General features: G+C 50.7%; 1 protein-coding gene across 12 annotated transcripts in view; it reads left to right on the top strand.

The window, feature by feature from the left end:
* The first annotated feature begins 1,668 nt into the window (after positions 1–1,668).
* The window catches only part of TBC1D9B (TBC1 domain family member 9B), a 43,764-nt gene continuing 27,894 nt past the window's right edge, over positions 1,669–17,538 (top strand). For 8 of the 12 annotated variants that reach the window (XR_010942247.1, XR_010942248.1, XR_010942245.1 and 5 more), the window contains exons 1-6: positions 1,669–1,861; positions 4,862–4,972; positions 9,200–9,318; positions 13,835–14,063; positions 15,106–15,364; positions 16,866–17,073. Coding sequence is in view for 8 of the 12 variants with exons in the window: in XM_067732586.1 (XP_067588687.1) it covers positions 1,744–1,861; positions 4,862–4,972; positions 9,200–9,318; positions 13,835–14,063; positions 15,106–15,364; positions 16,866–17,073 (1,044 nt within the window). In the remaining 4 variants the exon portion in view is untranslated. The remainder of the gene's footprint in view (positions 1,862–4,861; positions 4,973–9,199; positions 9,319–13,834; positions 14,064–15,105; positions 15,365–16,865; positions 17,074–17,538) is intronic. The other 4 variants (XM_067732582.1, XM_067732583.1, XM_067732581.1 and 1 more) reach the window with 2 other exon arrangements.

The following is a 17,538-nucleotide window of genomic DNA, read 5'->3' as shown; positions in this document are numbered from 1 at the left end:
AACCACTATGGTCACAGAGGTAGAATGTGCCATTAGCTAAGGCCAACATGGGCTCTACTTCTGCAGCCCAGGAGTGCATTCAGCTTCACCTGAAAGATAGGAGCTGAGAGTTGTAAGGTGTGGTTGCCACAGCAAAATCATGATGCTGCACAGGAAGAAAAGGATGTTGGGGCAAAAACAGCCAATGTCCAATACATGTAGAATAGAGTTGGAACCTTAAAGGTCTGGACATTAATATTACCTCTGCCACTTATTAGTATGAAATTGGCAAATCACTTCACCTGTCTGGATTTCAGTTTTATCTCTTTAATATGGATCTTAAAATATCTACCTCGTAGGGTAAATGAGTGGGGATTGGATTTAAAATAATGAAAGTAGGCTTAATATCATATATCCAATAACAGTCTAGTATCTGGAATATATAAATAACTCTTACAGTTCAACAATCAAAACGACAACCAGGGTTTCCTTGGTGGCGCAGTGGTTAAGAATCTGCCTGCCAATACAGGGAACACGGGTTCTGAGCCCTGGTCCAGGAAGATCCACATGCAGCAGAGCAACTAAGCCCGTGTGCCACAACTACTGAGCCCGCGAGCCACAACTACTGAGCCCACGTGCCACAACTACTGAAGCCCGCTCGCCTAGAGCCCGTGCTCCGCAACCAGAGAAGCCACCACAATGAGAAGCCCGCGCACTGCAGCGGAGTAGCCCCCACTCAACGCAATTAGAGATAAGCCCATGCAGCAACAAAGACCCAACCAGCCAAAAATAAATAAATTTATTTTAAAAAAAAAACACCTTAAGCCTCCAGGGATGATTCTAAAGTGCCCCCTTCCCTCTGGCCTCCTTCCGGATTCTGGCGGCCTCAGGCCAGATCCTGCATCCCAATTAGCCCTGGATATTCTGGATTCATGCCTATTGCGCCAGACGGCATTTAACTGCTCTCTCGTTCACTCAAAAGGGTCAATGTTTGGACTGTGAGGCGGTCGACCCCTACAGGCCAGCACTGGGAGAGCAGGGATCCACATCCCCAGCCTCCCTTTGCTGCCCGCCCCATACCCGTTCAGAAGCCCCTGCTGGCCCCAGGGCAGGCCCTGCCCCCGACCCCAAGACCACTCAGCCTCAGTGATCCCATCTATAAAGTGAGGGACTGCACTGGTTTCTGAAGACCCTGCCAGCCTCAGAGCTTCCTGACAACCTGTCCTGGACTCCCGGAGGTTCTCTTTGTCTTAGGCCCAAGTGCCAAAATTGAGTTACCAAAATCGACTAACCCTTTTCCAGGCACCCTTTCCAATGTTAACACGCACTGGCTTGCCCTGCACAATCAGCCAAAACTGTATCTCCAAATGCTGTTTCTCTACATTTTCCCCGCAAACCCTGGATGGGTTTTTACAAAAGGCCAGAAGCCCTGCTATTTGTGGACCATGGACTCAACCATTCCGGCCAGAGGCGCGTGGCCCCGGCACCTGGCCGCTCCTCCTAGATGAGGCTGCAGCGCAGGGGCCTGCAGCGAGAAGGGCTAAAGTGAAGCGGACACGGCCGGGCTAAGCCGGCCTGTGGCCCGAGGACTGGGCGGGTGGGCGGGGCCGGGTGGGGAGAGCGAAGGGCCCGCTGGTCCCGGCGGCCGCAAGGGGGCGCCGCCCGCTCGCCTCGCCCCGCCCCGCCCCGCCCGCTCGGCTCCGCGCGGCGACTCCCGCGGCGCTTCCGCCTGGCCGGCCACGGCCCGGTGTGAACGGCGCCGCGATGTGGCTGGGCCCGGAGGAGGTGCTGGTGGCCAACGCGCTGTGGGTGACGGAGCGGGCCAACCCCTTCTTCGTGCTGCAGCGGCGCCGGGGCCACGGCAAGGGCGGCGGCCTTACGGGTGAGAGGCGCGCGGCGACCGGGCCTGTGGGCGTCGCCGCGGGGCAGGCGAGGAGGGGGCGCCGGGCGGCGGGGCCCAGGACTAGCGGCCCAGGACAGGCCCAGCCTCGGCGCGTCACTGCGGACGCGCACGTCAGCGCGTGCGGCGGGGGCCTGGGGGCGCGAGGCCGGCACTGAGTGGGGGGTGGGAGGTAGGAACGCGAACCGCGCGTGGGAGGCAGGGACGGGGTGGGGTGGTGCGAGGTGAGGACGGGGCCAGGGACTCGAGGAAGACAGATGTGCTCGCGTTAGGAGGCGGATGGGGAGACTTTGGTCAACCAGGGCAGCCAGGAGAAGGCTGGAGGCGGCCTCTGCCCGGACTCGCTGCCCGTGAGCTTCCCGGTGCTTAGCGGAGGCGTGTGCTGCTTCCTGGAAGGGGATTTCACAGCTGAAAGTCCGCGAGATCTTCTGGTCTTCTGCTTCAGTTTCTCCAAGTGCCTCCAAGGAGGGGTCAAGTGATACAAGCATTCGTTTTCTTTTGCCTCCTTCATTCCCAACTCACCAAAGAATTGCCTTTTCAGCAAGATCAGAGTTCTCCCAGCTGCTGCTGGCCTCAGCCCCCATCCCTCCAGCTTCTCCTCACCCACCTTTCCTGCTTCTTGGTGCGTTGGAGCTGCAGACCGAGGCTTAGCCGAATCACCAGTATATGTGTTCCGGTGAACCAGCCAAGGTGCCTCTTTGCCCGTCTGGGTACTACACAGGACTAGACTAGACCGGCACCTCCTGGAGTGTGTGGCATTTGGGATCCAGGGGATGCCTACTGGGCATTCCCTCTACAGGGGTTGTCCAAGGTCCCTCATGCTCCAGGACCTGCCCCAGGCACTCCCAAGCAGACCTGGGTCAGTCTTAGGGCCAGACCAGTGCCTGCGCTCCTCGGGTGGCCCATTGTTGCCATTTAGGACCTCAGGCCCAATGTTGACAGGTCTTCCAGTTATCAAGAGATTTTCTGTGAAATGTCCTAATTTTAAACATTAGCAGCTAATGCAGTCCTACCAGATGCAGATAGAAGCTTCCCATAGGAGACCTCTTCCGTCAGTCTTTCCTGGGCCACACATCCTGATGTGGAAGAGACTGTACCATTCCCAAGAAACCTGTTCCCTTTGGTACCTTGAGCTCTTTCCCAAAGGCCTCTAGAATCACAGGAGCCAGTGCTGGACCTGCCTCCTGGACTAGACTGTTCAGTAGAGGTTAGACAGCAGCCCCTCTGGAGAGACTGACCAGTGGTCAACCTTGAAGCCCAAGTAGAAAAGCAATGCTTGGGCGACCAGTATCTTTGGTTGCAGCAGCATACCGTTGTGTCAGATTTCAGGGCTTGTTCTGTGCTCTGTTTCTCCACAGATCATCTCAGCAGGTGGGTGGGTCCCTCTGTGCTCTGCTTTCCTGTACAGAGAAGGCCCTTTCTACCATACTCATCTCTCCATGTCCCCCAAGGCAGAGCTCCCCAGGTCCCCCCTGATAACCACACCTTGAACTCTCTGCTCCAGCTAGGTTTGGTGAGTCCTGGCATGGCCTCTGGCATGGCCTTCCCTGTGCCATCATGGACATAATGGCTTCCTGACCACTGTCTCCCTGGGGGAGGAACAGTTAGTGATGTGGTTTTATTCAAGCTGTCTTTTAAAAACAGCTACCAACCTAGATTCTTCATTGAAGAATGTGATGAGATGGCCTGCCCATTAAAAAGTTTTCAAGTCTTGCAGTATGGATATGCCAACAGTATAGGAATTAAAATAAAATTTCTGAGACCAGAAGAGAAACCTCAACACAAACAGTAAAAAGCAGTTTATTCCAAACACTGATAAGGCTTGAATATGCCGCTTTAACTGCAATTTAGAGAGGCATTTTAGAACATTTCAGTAAAACAGGTGAGAGATTACAGACTCCTGACTTGGATGTATGTGAAGAGTACCTTCTTTTGTAACTGGTTATTTTATTTATTAGAGACTGGAGGGGGGAAAAATCAAATTAAAAATGGAATATGAAACAGAAATGTTAAAATCGAGCAATAAAATCAATAGAAATTATTCTGATATCAACAGGAAAATGGTAACAAAATATTTTCAGATCATACCAAAAGTAGCTCTTCATGAAAAGGAAAAAATAAGTTTCAAATAGGAACAATGGACAGGCTTTTATGTAGCTGGATAATTCAATAAATGAAGAAGAATGAATAGGATAGTGGTAAAAGGTAGACATTTTCTCTAATTTATTGGGGAAATAGTGACATTGACAAATGTCAATGACATTGTGATGAGAAGGAAAACTTGAAATGCCCTAAAATGCTTCAGTTCAGAGGTGGAAAAAAAAAACCAAAACAGAATCGGTGTTTTCCTAAATTGGACAATTCTAAAAATTTGCATGTTCTTTTTATTCATGACTTTTGAGGATACATTATCTTCCTGTTGTTGATGTGGAAAATGATGTTACAAAATCGTTGTCTTATGAAGAAGGCATCAGAGTACACAGCCAAAAAGGCCGCACATGTCAGAGAAACATGTCTTAAGAGATGTGTCTGGCAGTTAATAAAACATACTGTATTATTTTTTTGGATTTTGTGATATTTGTAGTATTGTTGTTTTTAATTGTCATTGTTGTACTTTCTTATTCTGAAGAAATACTTGTTTTCAAACCTGATTTTGTATTTTTCTTGAAGAGGGCCTCCCAGATCATCTAAGCTTTGGGCCCCATAAAACCTGAATCTGCCCCTGCCTGCAAGTATTTCTGAGTCAGGAGGACAAGCAGAAGCTTCCAGGAAGAAGTGGGAGGGGAGTTTTTGATAGGGATCAGACACTGGCTGAAGGCCTTTGAGGAAAAAGAAGTAATTTAACGGACCAGGGTAATGTAAGGTGTTTCACCCTCTTGGCTGGGGCTTTGGGGGCACTGCTACCCTCATGGCTGCCTCCAGCCAGGCCCAGCTCTCAGCCCAGCCCTCCCTCACCCTCCCCTCTCTCTGCCCTGTTGCCAGGTCTTCTCGTGGGCACCCTGGATGTGGTGCTGGACTCCAGTGCCCGGGTGGCCCCTTACCGCATCCTGCACCAGACCCAGGACTCGCAGGTCTACTGGACAGTGGCGTGCGGTAGGTGCCCTGAATCACAAGGGGTGCTGGGCAGGGCCTGCCCCAGAGAGGGAGGGGACGCAGGCTGCATTCCTGCATTGGACATGGCCCACTGAGAACCTGATGCTGCCCCTTGTTCAGACAGCACAGCCCAGGCCAGCATCCAGCTTAGGAAGGCAGCTCAGCTGTGCACAGATGCAGGGCAAGAGGACATGGGCCCCATGAAGCCCTGCGTGCCTCTCTGAGGGCTTGGCCTTGGGCAGTGTCCATGTTCTCCTGCTAACCTTTTCTCAAGGCGGATACAGCTTATCAGTATTCATGGACTACATATTTTTTTAATTCACCTACTCACTAAAAGTTATCTATAAACCCCAAAATCAGTACTTGTGGTACTTTTGGGGTCATTTGTGGACATCTGTGGAAATGTGTGTCTGCAGAGCAATGAAAAATTTGAGTCACCAGACACACAGGTTCCCAGCTGAGGTGGAACAAGGCATCCTTCTGCCTTCTTGTTTCAGCTCTCAAACCATAAACATGTCTCCTTTTAGAAGTTTAAGCACCGTGCTTCTCACATTTTGTGTTATCTGTTGGTGACTTTGCTGTTTAAAATGGCCCCAGGTATAATGCTGAAGTGCTGTGTGGTGTTTTTAAGCGCGGGAAGCTGTGATGTGCCTTATGGAGAAAATACAAGTTAGATGAGCTGCCTTCAGGCATGAGTTGCAGTGCTTCTAGCTGTCAGTTCAATGCTAGGGTATTAAAAATATATATTAAATGAGGTGTCTTTAAGCAGAAAGACATATAAGACAAAGTAGTGTATTGATCGGTTGGTGAAAATGTTGTGACCAGAGGCTCGCACGAACTTAGCCCTGTAGCTCCCCTGGGAGCAGTACTGGCAAATTCAGTGTTCCAGAAGACTTTGTAGAACATAACCACTGTGAATAACGAGAATCGCTGGTAGTTGTCCTTCTCGGAGGACACACCCACCCTCCCAAGAGTCCAGGAGGAAGTCCCCTTTCAGCCTGGCTGAGGTCCCTGGGATAAAACAGCAGTCATAGCTGGCACTCAGACAGCACTTCCTGCATGCCAGACATGTGAACCTCCCAACAACTCCAGAAGGTGGAACTTTGATTTTCCCCATTTTGAAGATGAGAAAACTGGGCCCAGAGGGGTTAAGTAACCCTCCCAAAGTCACACAGAACCACAGATCAGACCCAGAGCACCTGTTCGTGTCCACTGTGCTGAATATCTCTCTCTGCTAGAAGCCACAGTGTCACTGTCCCCCAGGATAGTGGTTTTCCTTGGAGACCTGAGAAGTGATGGGAGTGTTCACAGCTGGACTCCAGCTTGGGGGGGTGGGGGGAGAGGTCAAGGGGTGAAGGCACCAGGGTGCCCAGAGTGGGGCACTGGCAGGAGAGAGGCTTCCTATGTGGTAGGGCCCAGGGCAGTTGGTGTGTGCCTGGGCTAAGATGAGACGCTTCACTCTAAAATGGGCCCTTGAGATGTTCATCTTTGTCTCAAGGTGTTCCTTCTCAGGAGAAGGGCAGTGGTAGTGAGAGCAGCCTCTCTGTGGGGAGAGAGGAGTATGGCTACTCCGTGGGGCCTTGTGGGAACCCCATTGGTGGCATCAGGGCCTGCTGCTGGGGAGGGACCCAGATGCACTGTGGAGCCCCTGCCCTGGTCAGACCCCTGTGCTCATCTGCTCGTGCCTCTCTGTTTTTACCCACCACCTCTCTTCAGCTCTCCAAAAGCAGACACCTACTGACACCTGCCACTGAATCTCCACTCCTTAGACTGCCATTAAAGGACTTCTCAGGGTCTGCCTGCCTCCATTTCTGTCTTCCTCCCCCCACCAGCTCACACCTGGCCTTCGGCCAGACAAGACACTTGCAGGGCCTGAAGTTCTTAACTGTACCTGTCCTGGCTGGTGTACCTACAGCGTCGCCCCATGTCTACTTTACTTCCTCCTGCTCTGTTGAGTACCAACGCAGATGTCACATCCAATGGAAAACCTTCCCAGATTCCCCGGACTCATGTACCTACCCTTCTCCCTCCTCTAGACTTGCCGTGTCTCCACCAGCACTTTTGCATTGAAGGCTCACTGGCTCTCCCACTAGGCCAGCAATTCCTTGAGGGTGTGGGCAGGTTCTGCAGCTGGGCAGCCTGGATTAGCGTTATGGTGTGGTCACTTCCCAGCTAGGTGACCTTGGGCAACATACTCAACCTCTCTGTGCCTCAGCTTCATCCTATAAAATGAAAATAACTGTACCTGTCTCCAAGGTGCTCTAAGAATCAAATAAGATAATCCATAAAAAGTTTTGGAAAACAGAAATAGCACTTAATAATTTAATTAGCTATTATATTTTTTATTCCCAGTACCTAGCATAGAGATGGCATAGTTTCAGTGTTTACTTAGTGCTAAATGAAGATTGAGTTGCTTTTAACTAATAATTATTTTAAGTGAATATATGTAAATATTTATAATTAAAGTGCAGACAGATCCACACAGGCATTGTGGACAAAATTCCTCTGTTTTAGGCTGCCGGGAACATGTGTGTAAGAGGGTTGCATCACATGCAAACTCAACTTCAAATTCAAATGTGGGTTCTTAGCAAAAAGAGCAAGAAAGAAAGAACTCACTTCACCTAACAACTAGACCTTGGCCTCTGTGCACTAGGGAAAGGAGGCCATAATAGATATACAAAGAAAAATGAAAAAAAAATAATTTATGGATGATTTAGGAACTTCCAGAGGTAATTTCTATTTATAGTTACCTATTGTTATGATTATCACTGTTGTATGATTCTGGGTTTAATCATTTTCACATGGGTATCCTCCCACAGACCATGGGAGAGGGTCTTTCTGTGGAATCGCTTGTTAGGGTGGTGAGCCTCTTGGGTAAATGTAAAGAAACAAACAAATCAACCCTAACCAAGTCAGGCTGGACTGTGACATGTGACAGAGCAATGAGCAGATGCCTGGGCCAGAGGAGATGACAGGGACCAACTCAGCCTGGCCAGGGCGGGGTCAGAGCTGAGTCTTCAGCTGATGGAAAAGTTGTAGCCAGGTAGTGAAGGATGGGGTGACCAGGGATCGGGCGCCCAGCAAAAAACGTCTGTGGTCCACAGTCATGTCGGACTCACCTCTTTGCTAACGCTCCCTCCATGCCGAGTGTGTGGGCCTGCCGTGGTCACAGAAGCAACTGGACCTTCTGGGTGCTTACAGTCCACAGACTGTCCCACACTAGGCTGCTGAAAAGGAAGCAGAGCTTTCACTCCTTTTCTTATTCTTGTGTTAATTCATTCAGAGAAGAGTTCTTAAGTGCAAAAACCCCATGCCAGACACATGAAAAACCCCAAAAAGTGGGGTGCCAGAGGGGCAGGGGAAGCCAGGCCTGGAAGGGACTTCCCTCATCCCTTCAATTTTCCTCCGGGGGCCCCTTTTCCCAATTCCCTGATGGAGGCAGAGAAAACAGCTGCCTCACTCTTTGGGAGTGGCAATGGGCCACCTCTCTGAGTTCTCCCATTTCCACTGGGCCTACAGTGCCCACAAGAACCCCTCCCTGAGGAGGGCAGGGACCCCCTCCTAGGTGGGGCAGACACTGGGGGCCAGCCAGACACTGAAAGGTCAGACAGGGGTTCCTGGAAGAGACGGGATCCAGGCTGGGATGTGAACTGGGATGAGGAGGAGGAGGCAAAGACCTGGGTGGGGCATCTGGCTTCAGAGAGAGGGATGAGCACCTCTGGCCCAGCAGGAGACCAGCCAGCCAGGGGCCTGGAGTCCTACAGGAAGCTCCAGCTGCCATCTGTGGATGCCTACATTCTCAGGAGAGCCACAGTCACCTATACCAAGTCTGACTGTGTCTGGCTAATCAGCTGTACATGGAAGACCACATTAAGTCCTTTTATCTCGAAGAAAAGTAAGCAAGCAAACCTGCAAATGTATAGACTATTTCTGGTAGGGCACAGAGGAAACTAGCAGTCACTCTTACTCTGGGCATTAGAGGGAAGTTGAGGCTTTATTTTCCTCATGACTCTGTAATTCTATTGGAATTTTTTTATTTTGTGTTTTTATCAGGACCATTTATGACTTTTGTCATATACATGAAGAAGGAAAGAGTAAGCAGCTCAAAGGTTGTAGTCACTTTGGTATAGCAAATTAGGTCAGCCATTTTAATCTCTCTTGAGTTTATATTTAAGGCCTGGTGATTTTATGATTTTCCTTTTCTTTATGCCACCAAACCTCTCCTAGGTTCTTCCCGCAAAGAGATCACAAAACACTGGGAATGGCTGGAAAATAACTTACTCCAGACACTGTCCATCTTTGACACTGAGGAAGACATCACCACCTTCGTCAAGGGCAAGATACACGTAAGATTCACTTTCCACTACTGGTTCTCACTCTCTTCTCTGGGCTACCAGTGTTCACCTTTGTCATCTTCTATAACTTTCAGAGAACACCGTGTAGTTCTTTCCCCCATTAAACAGAGATGGAAACGAAGGGTTTGATCTTCTTTTAGTGTTGAAAGGGGCAGTTGAACTCATTGTATGCAGGCCCCATCTACTGGCCAGCCACCGGAGTTTAAGCTTAGCTGGGAGTTTCCATTCCCTGCAAAGGGCCTCAGAGCAAATATGCAGATACACAACTCTGATAGCCAGTTCCTTGGCCAACAGAGGAAGAAGTTGGAAATGACAGGATAATTTTAGGTATATTTCTATTATAAAACTAACATTACTTCAAAATGCACAGACACTTTGACCCAGCAAGTCCATTCCTTGGAATTTACCCTACAGTGTATTCATATGTCCAGAATGACGTATGTATCAGGATGTTCCCTGCAACACTGTTAGCAAAAAGGCTGGAAACAATGCCTCCCAGTCCCATGGTAAGAGGGGAAGCAGCTGTTCTTTCCTCTGCAAATTGAGAGGGCTCATACTTGCTAACATAGCATTTATTGAGTATTTTCTTTATGAGTACTGTGCTGAGCACTGTATATTCAGGGGACTTGGTCAGTCATATGTGGTATTCTTAGTAGAATATTTTACAGCTAGCAAAATAATTATGAAGATTGTAGCAATGTGTGAAAACATCACAGTGATGTTTAGATTGTTTCCTCTTTAGTGAATAATTACATAATGAGCATTTATCTGAGTTATCTGTGTGTGTGTGTGTGTGTGTGTCTTTTTCTTTCTGTTGGATTATTGCCTTGGATTAGATTCCTCAGAGAGGTGTTACCAGGTCAAAGTTTCATGATGCAAACTTACTTTGGGCAAGCCCTTGTGACTTCATTATACCAGAACCTCCTAGACCTGGGCAGATGGCACCAAGAGTTCCTCAGCAGTTCTCTGTGTACCTTGGGGTTCAGGGTGGGACCTGTGTTGCCTTTCTAGTTCCAGGAAAATAGACAAAGAGAGCAGAGGCAAGTCTTCACTCTCCTAATGAGCCAGCTGGGCAATAATAATAATAACAGCAACATTATGGAATGTTTCCTTTATGCCAGGCCCAAACAAACTAACCAACAGAACAGAATAAAGTTCTAGATGAGTCAAAGGAAAAAATGGAAATTAGAAAATATTGAGGGAATCCCCAGGCCATCCAGTGGTTAGGACTTGGCACTTTCACTGCTGGGGCCCAGGTTCAATCCCTGGTCAGGGAACTAAGATCCTGTAAGATGCGAGGCCACAAAAAAAAAAAAAAAAAAACTGAGAACTGGGAAATTTTGGAAATACTACTGTTTATCAGAATTTGTGAGATGTAGCAAAAGCAGGACACAGGAGGAAATTTAAAGCCTTACATTTTCTGTTTTATAATGTGAGGAAAAGAAGAAAGGGTGGTAATTAATGAGCCAGGTGTCCAATTCAGTAAGTTAGAACGCCAGAGAAACCAGGAAATTAGAAAGAAGGAAATATAGTTATCACAAAAAAATTACTATTCGCTGAAGACTCAGATTATAGTTAGCATTTTTTTAGCAACAAAGTATTTTTTAATTAAGATAGGTACCTTATTTTTTTAGACATAACGCTATTGCGTATTTAATATACCACAGTATAGTGTAGACTTAAGTTCTATATGCACTGGGAAACCAAAAAATTTGTGTGACTTGCTTTAGTGTGACATTTGCTTTATTGCTATGGTTCAGAACCAAACCTGCAATATCTTCAGGGTATGCCTGTAACAAAGGGAAGAAGTTAATTCCTTAGAAAATAAAGGAATGATACAGAAGAGCAACAGGTCCAAAAACAGATGTAAAATATAAACAAACCTGTGGCAAAAGTGATCCAGGACAAAAGAGAGAAACCTCAAATAAGTAATGTTGGGAATGAAATATGATAGCATCTATTTAAAATGCAAAGTTAGGGGCTTCCCTGGTGGCACAGTGGTTAAGAATCCACCTGACAGTGCAGGGGACACGGGTTCAAGCCCTGGTCCGGAATGATCCCACATGCTGCGGAGCAGCTAAGCCTGTGTGCCACAACTACTGAGCCTGTGCTCTAGAGCACATGAGCCACAACTACTGAGCCCACATGCCACAATACTGAAGCCCGTGTGCCTAGAGCCCATGCTCTGCAACAAGAGAAGCCACTGCAATGAGAAGCCTGCGCACCACAACAAAGAGAGTAGCCCCCGCTTGCCATGACTAGAGAAAGCCCACGTGCAGCAACGAAGACCCAATGCAGCCAAAAATAAGTAAAATTTTAAAATAAAAATTAAAAAAATAAATAAATAAATCAGGGTTAAGAAAAAAGAGAGTAAGGGGACTTCCCTGGTGGTCCAGTGGTTAAGACTTCACCTTCCAATGCAGTGGGTGTGGGTTCGATCCCTGGTCCAGGAGCTAAGATCCCACATGCCTCGTGGCCACAAAACCAAAACATAAAACAGAAGCAATATTGTAACAAATTCAATAAAGACTTTAAAAATGGTCCACATCAAAAAAATCTTTAAAAAAAGAGAGAGAAAGAGAATGCCATAAACAGCTTTAAGCCCATAAATAGTAAGAAGTGAGACAAGATGGACACTCTTAAAATAATATGTTTTAGTTTCCAGTTGCTACTGTAACAAGTTACCATAAACTTAGTGGTTTAAAACAACACAAGTTCCTTTTCTTACAGTTCTGGAGGTCAGAAGTCTGAAATGAATCTCACAGGCTAAAATCAAGGAATTGGCAAGGCTGACTCCTGGAGGCTCTAAGGGGAGAATCTGTTTCCTTGCCTTTTCCAGCTTTCAGGAGCTTCGTATCCGTGATTCTTGGCCCTTACCTTTCTCTTGAATGCCAGCAGCATGGCCTCTTTAGTCAACCAGTCAGTCTCTCAACCCTTCTGGGGATTGGGATGTAAACATCTTTGGGGGGGGCTATTATTTGGTCTACCACATAATAGAACTTAAACTGAGACTCACAAAGAAATAGCAAACTTGAATATGCTTAAAACTATTAAAGAAATTGAATCAGTAATTTAAAATCTGCCCAGTGATTTTTACAGTCCACTTGTATCAGCAAACAAACAAAATCCCAGTCCTGTGGGCCAGGCCGTTCATTCCCATTGGCGAGGACCATTACTCCTGAGTAGAGGCCAGCGGACAATGCAGAGGAAAATGCAAAGCAGAGTGTCAGCCCCTCTGCTCCCTGCTTGGGGGTCTCCCAGGTGCAGCTGAAGGAGTGGGGAAAGGGGACTGCCAACTGAGACCCAGGAAGGTGGCCTGAGGGACAGGGTGCCGTGATGGCCCACAGGCTGTCTGGGGCCCACCTTTCCACTGGTGGGGCCCCTTTCCCAACCTCCCAGTAGGTGCATTTGAGGGAAGCAGAAGACAAGGGCAGGGCCTTAGTAACAAGAAGGGTGCTTTGCCAGAGCCTCTTTCCCAGACATAGAGCTAATTCCTGCAGTAGTGTTCTGGGGAGGCACCAGAGGCAGCTTGAGAGAGAGAAGAGGTTGGAGTTGCAGCTACAGTGGTACTGGCTATACTGAGATGGAGTTACATCTTACCTTTGGGTCTTCACCCAAACTCCTGGCTGTTCTCCCTGCTCATGGTTACAGGAATTCGAGGCTGCCAGGAGGCTCAGCAGAAGCAGCAATCTGGCCCACAGCAGTTGCCTTGAATTACTTTAGCTTATCAAGTCATCATCCTCCTGGAAAATCTGCATGTACATTTTGAGCCAAATGCACTAAGAACCTGTTTTACCCCAGGAGGTTTGGGGTTGGCTTTGTGGCCCAGGGTGATGTCTCTGGGCACCCTGAGCCCAGTGAAGATGCTGGTGGGATACAGCATAGATATGCCCTGAGTTGGTTGGCCCTGTGGCTGATCTCTGGACCCTGAACTGGGTAGGTCCTGAGCTGGGTGGGTCCTGCAGCTGGTCTGTGGGCCTTGAGCGGGGGCAAGAGGCAGAAGCCCCCTGGTATGTGGGGGGGGAGTATCAAGTACAGAAGATCCTCCAAGACATTGTCACAAGAAATGCACGTCACAGAACAGTGCCACAGCAAGTTCCCATTTGGGCAAAGAAAGAGGGGAAAGAGCAGATTGCATGTATTTGCTTAAAGGTGCATCAGTGCCAGCCTGTCTGGGAGGAAACCAACAAAGTGGCTACAACAGCAGAGGAGATGGAGACTCCCTTCTCACTGAACACACTTTTTTACTACTTGCATTTTTTTACCATGTTTATGTATTATATTTTTCAGATATTTACATTAAAATAGCTAAAATGTAAATTTAAAAATTCCCTTCTCTGATCCAGTAGAGATAATAGCTCAGGGAGTTAGGGGAAATTGCCCAGCATCTGTCTGGCCAGAGCAGACGACAGGCCTACCTGCTTGTGGCCCTTGGGCCAGCGACCAAGAGTCCTGGGTCCCACCACTTGAGTTCCCTGCGGGAACCAGTCCCCTTGTCCTCCTACAGGGCATCATCGCAGAAGAGAACAAGAACCTGCAGCCCCAGGGAGATGAGGACCCTGGGAAATTCAAGGAGGCCGAGCTGAAAATGCGGAAGCAGTTTGGGATGCCCGAGGGAGAGAAGCTGGTGAACTACTACTCCTGCAGCTACTGGAAGGGCCGCGTGCCCCGGCAGGGCTGGCTCTACCTGACCGTCAACCACCTGTGCTTCTACTCCTTCCTGCTGGGCAAGGAGGGTGAGTGCAGGCTGCAGGAGTGCCCCCTGTGTCCCCCCTAGCCCCAGTCCCCCAGCTGGCCCCGTCATCCTCAGGGCATCCTCCTCTGCCCTCACCCTCGACCTCGCCTCTATAAAGTGTACCGCCTCCCCAGACTGTCGAAGTTCCTGAGGGCTGTCCCTCCTCGGCCCCCAGATATTCTGTCCCCACATACCCACCAGAGAGTCTCCCCAGAACCTAGTGGCCCATGACCAGAACTCCAGACTTGAACCAGGCATCACCGGGCTCTTGGGGGCTCCTGTCATGTATACATCAACTAGCACAGTTCTTCACGTAGTGACTTTCTGCACAGGGCCTCCCCTCTTTCAAGTAGAGTGCCGGGCACCCATCATCCCTGAGCGGCTCCAGGTTACATGGTGCCTTGGACGTGTGCCCCTGCAGCCACCTGCTGCAGGTCCCTCCCCACAGGAAGCCCTGGCCTCAGGACAAAAGGCAGACTCCCAGCCAGTGAACTCTGCTGCATGTCGCCCCCAGAAAGAGCCCCCAGGGCTTTAGCTGCTCTCAGTGTGGCCTTTCCTGGGCCCAGCAAGGCCGGCTCCCAGCCATGCACACACACCTGTCACAACCTCCCCTGCCTTTCTCCCACCTTTGCATCTTCTCATCAGGCAGGGGCCAGCATCCTCTCTGTGCTGGTCACACCATGTTGTGACTTGTTCCCACATCAGTGCACTCCCACTAGGTGGGGCTTCTCAAGTCCAGGGTCTCAGCTAGCTCACCTCTGTTTGTTCATTCATCTCATCCTTTAGCCATTTGGTGGGCAAACCCAGGAGATTCTCGGGGCTGGGCACTGGGTTGGCCCAGGATGGCCCAGTCCCTCCTCGTGGAGCTGGTGTCCCAGCATAGCTAGGCTCAGGCATGGGGCCTGGGGGTGGGGAACGGGCAGGCAGTAGATGCTGCCCGCTCCCCCACATGGGTTCCAGGGCCAGGCAGGAGTCAGGAGCCTGCCTGCCCAGCCCTCCAGCTGGTTTGACCTGATGGTGTGTCTGTCCCCTCTGGTGTCCAGTGAGCCTGGTGGTGCAGTGGGTGGACGTCACACGGCTGGAGAAGAATGCCACGCTGCTCTTCCCTGAGAGCATCCGTGTGGACACCCGGGACCAGGAGCTCTTCTTCTCCATGTTCCTCAACATCAGCGAGACCTTCAAGCTCATGGAGCAGCTGGCCAACCTTGCCATGCGGCAGCTACTGGACAGCGAGGGCTTCCTGGAAGACAAAGCACTGCCCAGGCCCCCCCGGCCGCACAGCAACATCTCGGCTCTGAAGCGGTGCGTTGTGCCTCCCCCACCCCCAGCAGGGACCTGCCCTCCTCACCCTTCACAGGCTCCCTGCGTGTAAAGGGGGCCAGGTGAAGGGGTGGTTTTCGATAGTGGGGAGGGCACCAGGAGATTCACAGAGGCGTCGTCCTGAAAAACCTACTGCTGACGCTGACGTGGAGGGAGTTCTTCATGTATTACTTCTCAAAGCCCTGGGGTGGGGAGGCTCTCACAGGCTCCTTGGTCTCAGACAGGAAGCTGAGGCACAGGGAGGTAGAGCAGCTTGCCCCAGACCCCAGTGCCTTAGCTCTAAGTGAGCAGTGGAGCCCAGCACAGGCGCCCCACCACGTCAGCCAGGGCATCCCCAGAGGCCTCTTCAGGAAGGCTTCAGAATCCCAGCTCAGGGTACACCGCCTCCATCCCGCCATGATTGACAGCTCTTCTCAGGACCCCTGGGCCCTGACCCCAGGCCCCAGGAGACAGCCCTGCACAGGTCTGAGGTCTCTGCCACCCTGTCTGTGGGAATTGGTAGACAGAGGAACGATTCACTGGGGCTGGCCCCTCCAGAGCACTCTGTTCTCGCTCTTCCGTTGCAGCTTAGGGGAAACCTGTAGGCCAGCCAGGAGCTCAGATATTCCCTGAGCCCCTGGGGCCCACAGCCAGATTCACACCTGTGTGTGCAGAGACTGTGGCCTAGGCCCAGACTCTTGGGTGCACCTTCAGGACCAGAATGCTGTCCAAGGATATTACTTTCCTGATGCAAGTGACACGGTGGCTTTCAGAACCTTCCAGAAAGAAAATGAGTAGGGCCGGACTTGATAGTCTCTGGCATTGTCCATCGAGGTGTGCCTGCCAGGCCGAGCTCAGGCTGCTAGCGGCCCCCATGGGGCTGGGAAGAGAGAGATGTTTACGAGGACAGGGCCACCGCGGGGGCGAGGAACAGGCTACCGGGCCCCTGCCTCACACAGCCATCGGACTGACGAGTGTGCATTTCCGTTAAGCAACAGCACCCTGTGTTTTTTTCTTTTGGCTGCACCACGTGACATGTGGAATCTTAGTTCCCCTACCAGGGATCGAACCCATGCCCCCTGCAGTGGAAGCATGGAGTCTTAACCACTGGACCGCTGGGGAAATCCCAGCACCCTGTGTTTTAGTCTTGACTCCACACCTGCCTGTCGGGAGGCCTTGTCTGAGTTTCCAGGTGGGGCTGGTCTTCCTAGTGAGAAGCGGCAGGGCGGGTGCAGGCACCCTCTGGGCACCACCCACCCTCAGTACCGAGCATGCTGTTTGTTGACCACTCCTCTGCTGGTCATACGGATGTCCACATTTTACTACTTGACCATTCAGCGTGCATGTGTTATTGAACTCTGAGATCCCTGGGCACAACTTGCTCACAGGAGGACCCCCACGAGCCTGAGTCCAACGTGGAAACCGAGGGCATGAGGCCGCCTTGTGAGTGTGCTAGCCCCAACTCTTGTCTGCTTTTCTATCTCCCCCACCTTGGTTTCACCAGAGACCTGGACGCTCGAGCCAAGAACGAGTGCTACTGTGCCACGTTCCGGCTGCCCGGGGACGAGCGCCTGGACGGCCACACAGGCTGCACCCTGTGGACCCCATTCAACAAGCTGCACATCCCTGGCCAGATGTTTATCTCCAGCAACTACATCTGCTTTGCCAGCAAGGAAGAGGATGCTTGCCACCTCATCATACCCCTGCGGGAGGTGAGCCCTAGGTCCTTGCCAGCTCTTCCCTCTCTTACCAGGGCACGTGGCCAGGTCCCCAGCCCAGGAAGCCCCTCAGGATTTAGTGATGTAAGTACAGAGGGCACATGGTGGTTCATGTGCTCCCCGAGCACCTGTCCTGTACCAGGCCCTGGCGGGAGTGGGTGCACTGGATGCCCCCTCAGGGATCAACCTCACCTGGTGAGGAGATACGGTGGGCTTTGGCCTGCTAGCACAGCTCACAGTGGGACATATGAAAACCTCAACAAGGACCCACACCTCCCTGGTCAGAGCCCAGTGGCCTCCTGCAGGTGAGTGTCCCCTAGTCCTGCCTCCTTGGGCCTTGCAGTTAGACTTTGGCAAAGCCCTGCTTTGGCTGGGCTTGGAGGACTCTGATCCCACCCCAGCCCCATGTTACTCTCAGGGGCCACCTCACTGTTCCTCTCCTGACACCTGCCTTGGCTG

The sequence above is a fragment of the Pseudorca crassidens genome, chromosome 3 (assembly GCF_039906515.1).
Source record: "Pseudorca crassidens isolate mPseCra1 chromosome 3, mPseCra1.hap1, whole genome shotgun sequence".
NCBI classification, from domain to species: Eukaryota; Metazoa; Chordata; class Mammalia; order Artiodactyla; family Delphinidae; genus Pseudorca; species Pseudorca crassidens.
This window is presented reverse-complemented; position numbering and strand designations above follow the sequence as displayed.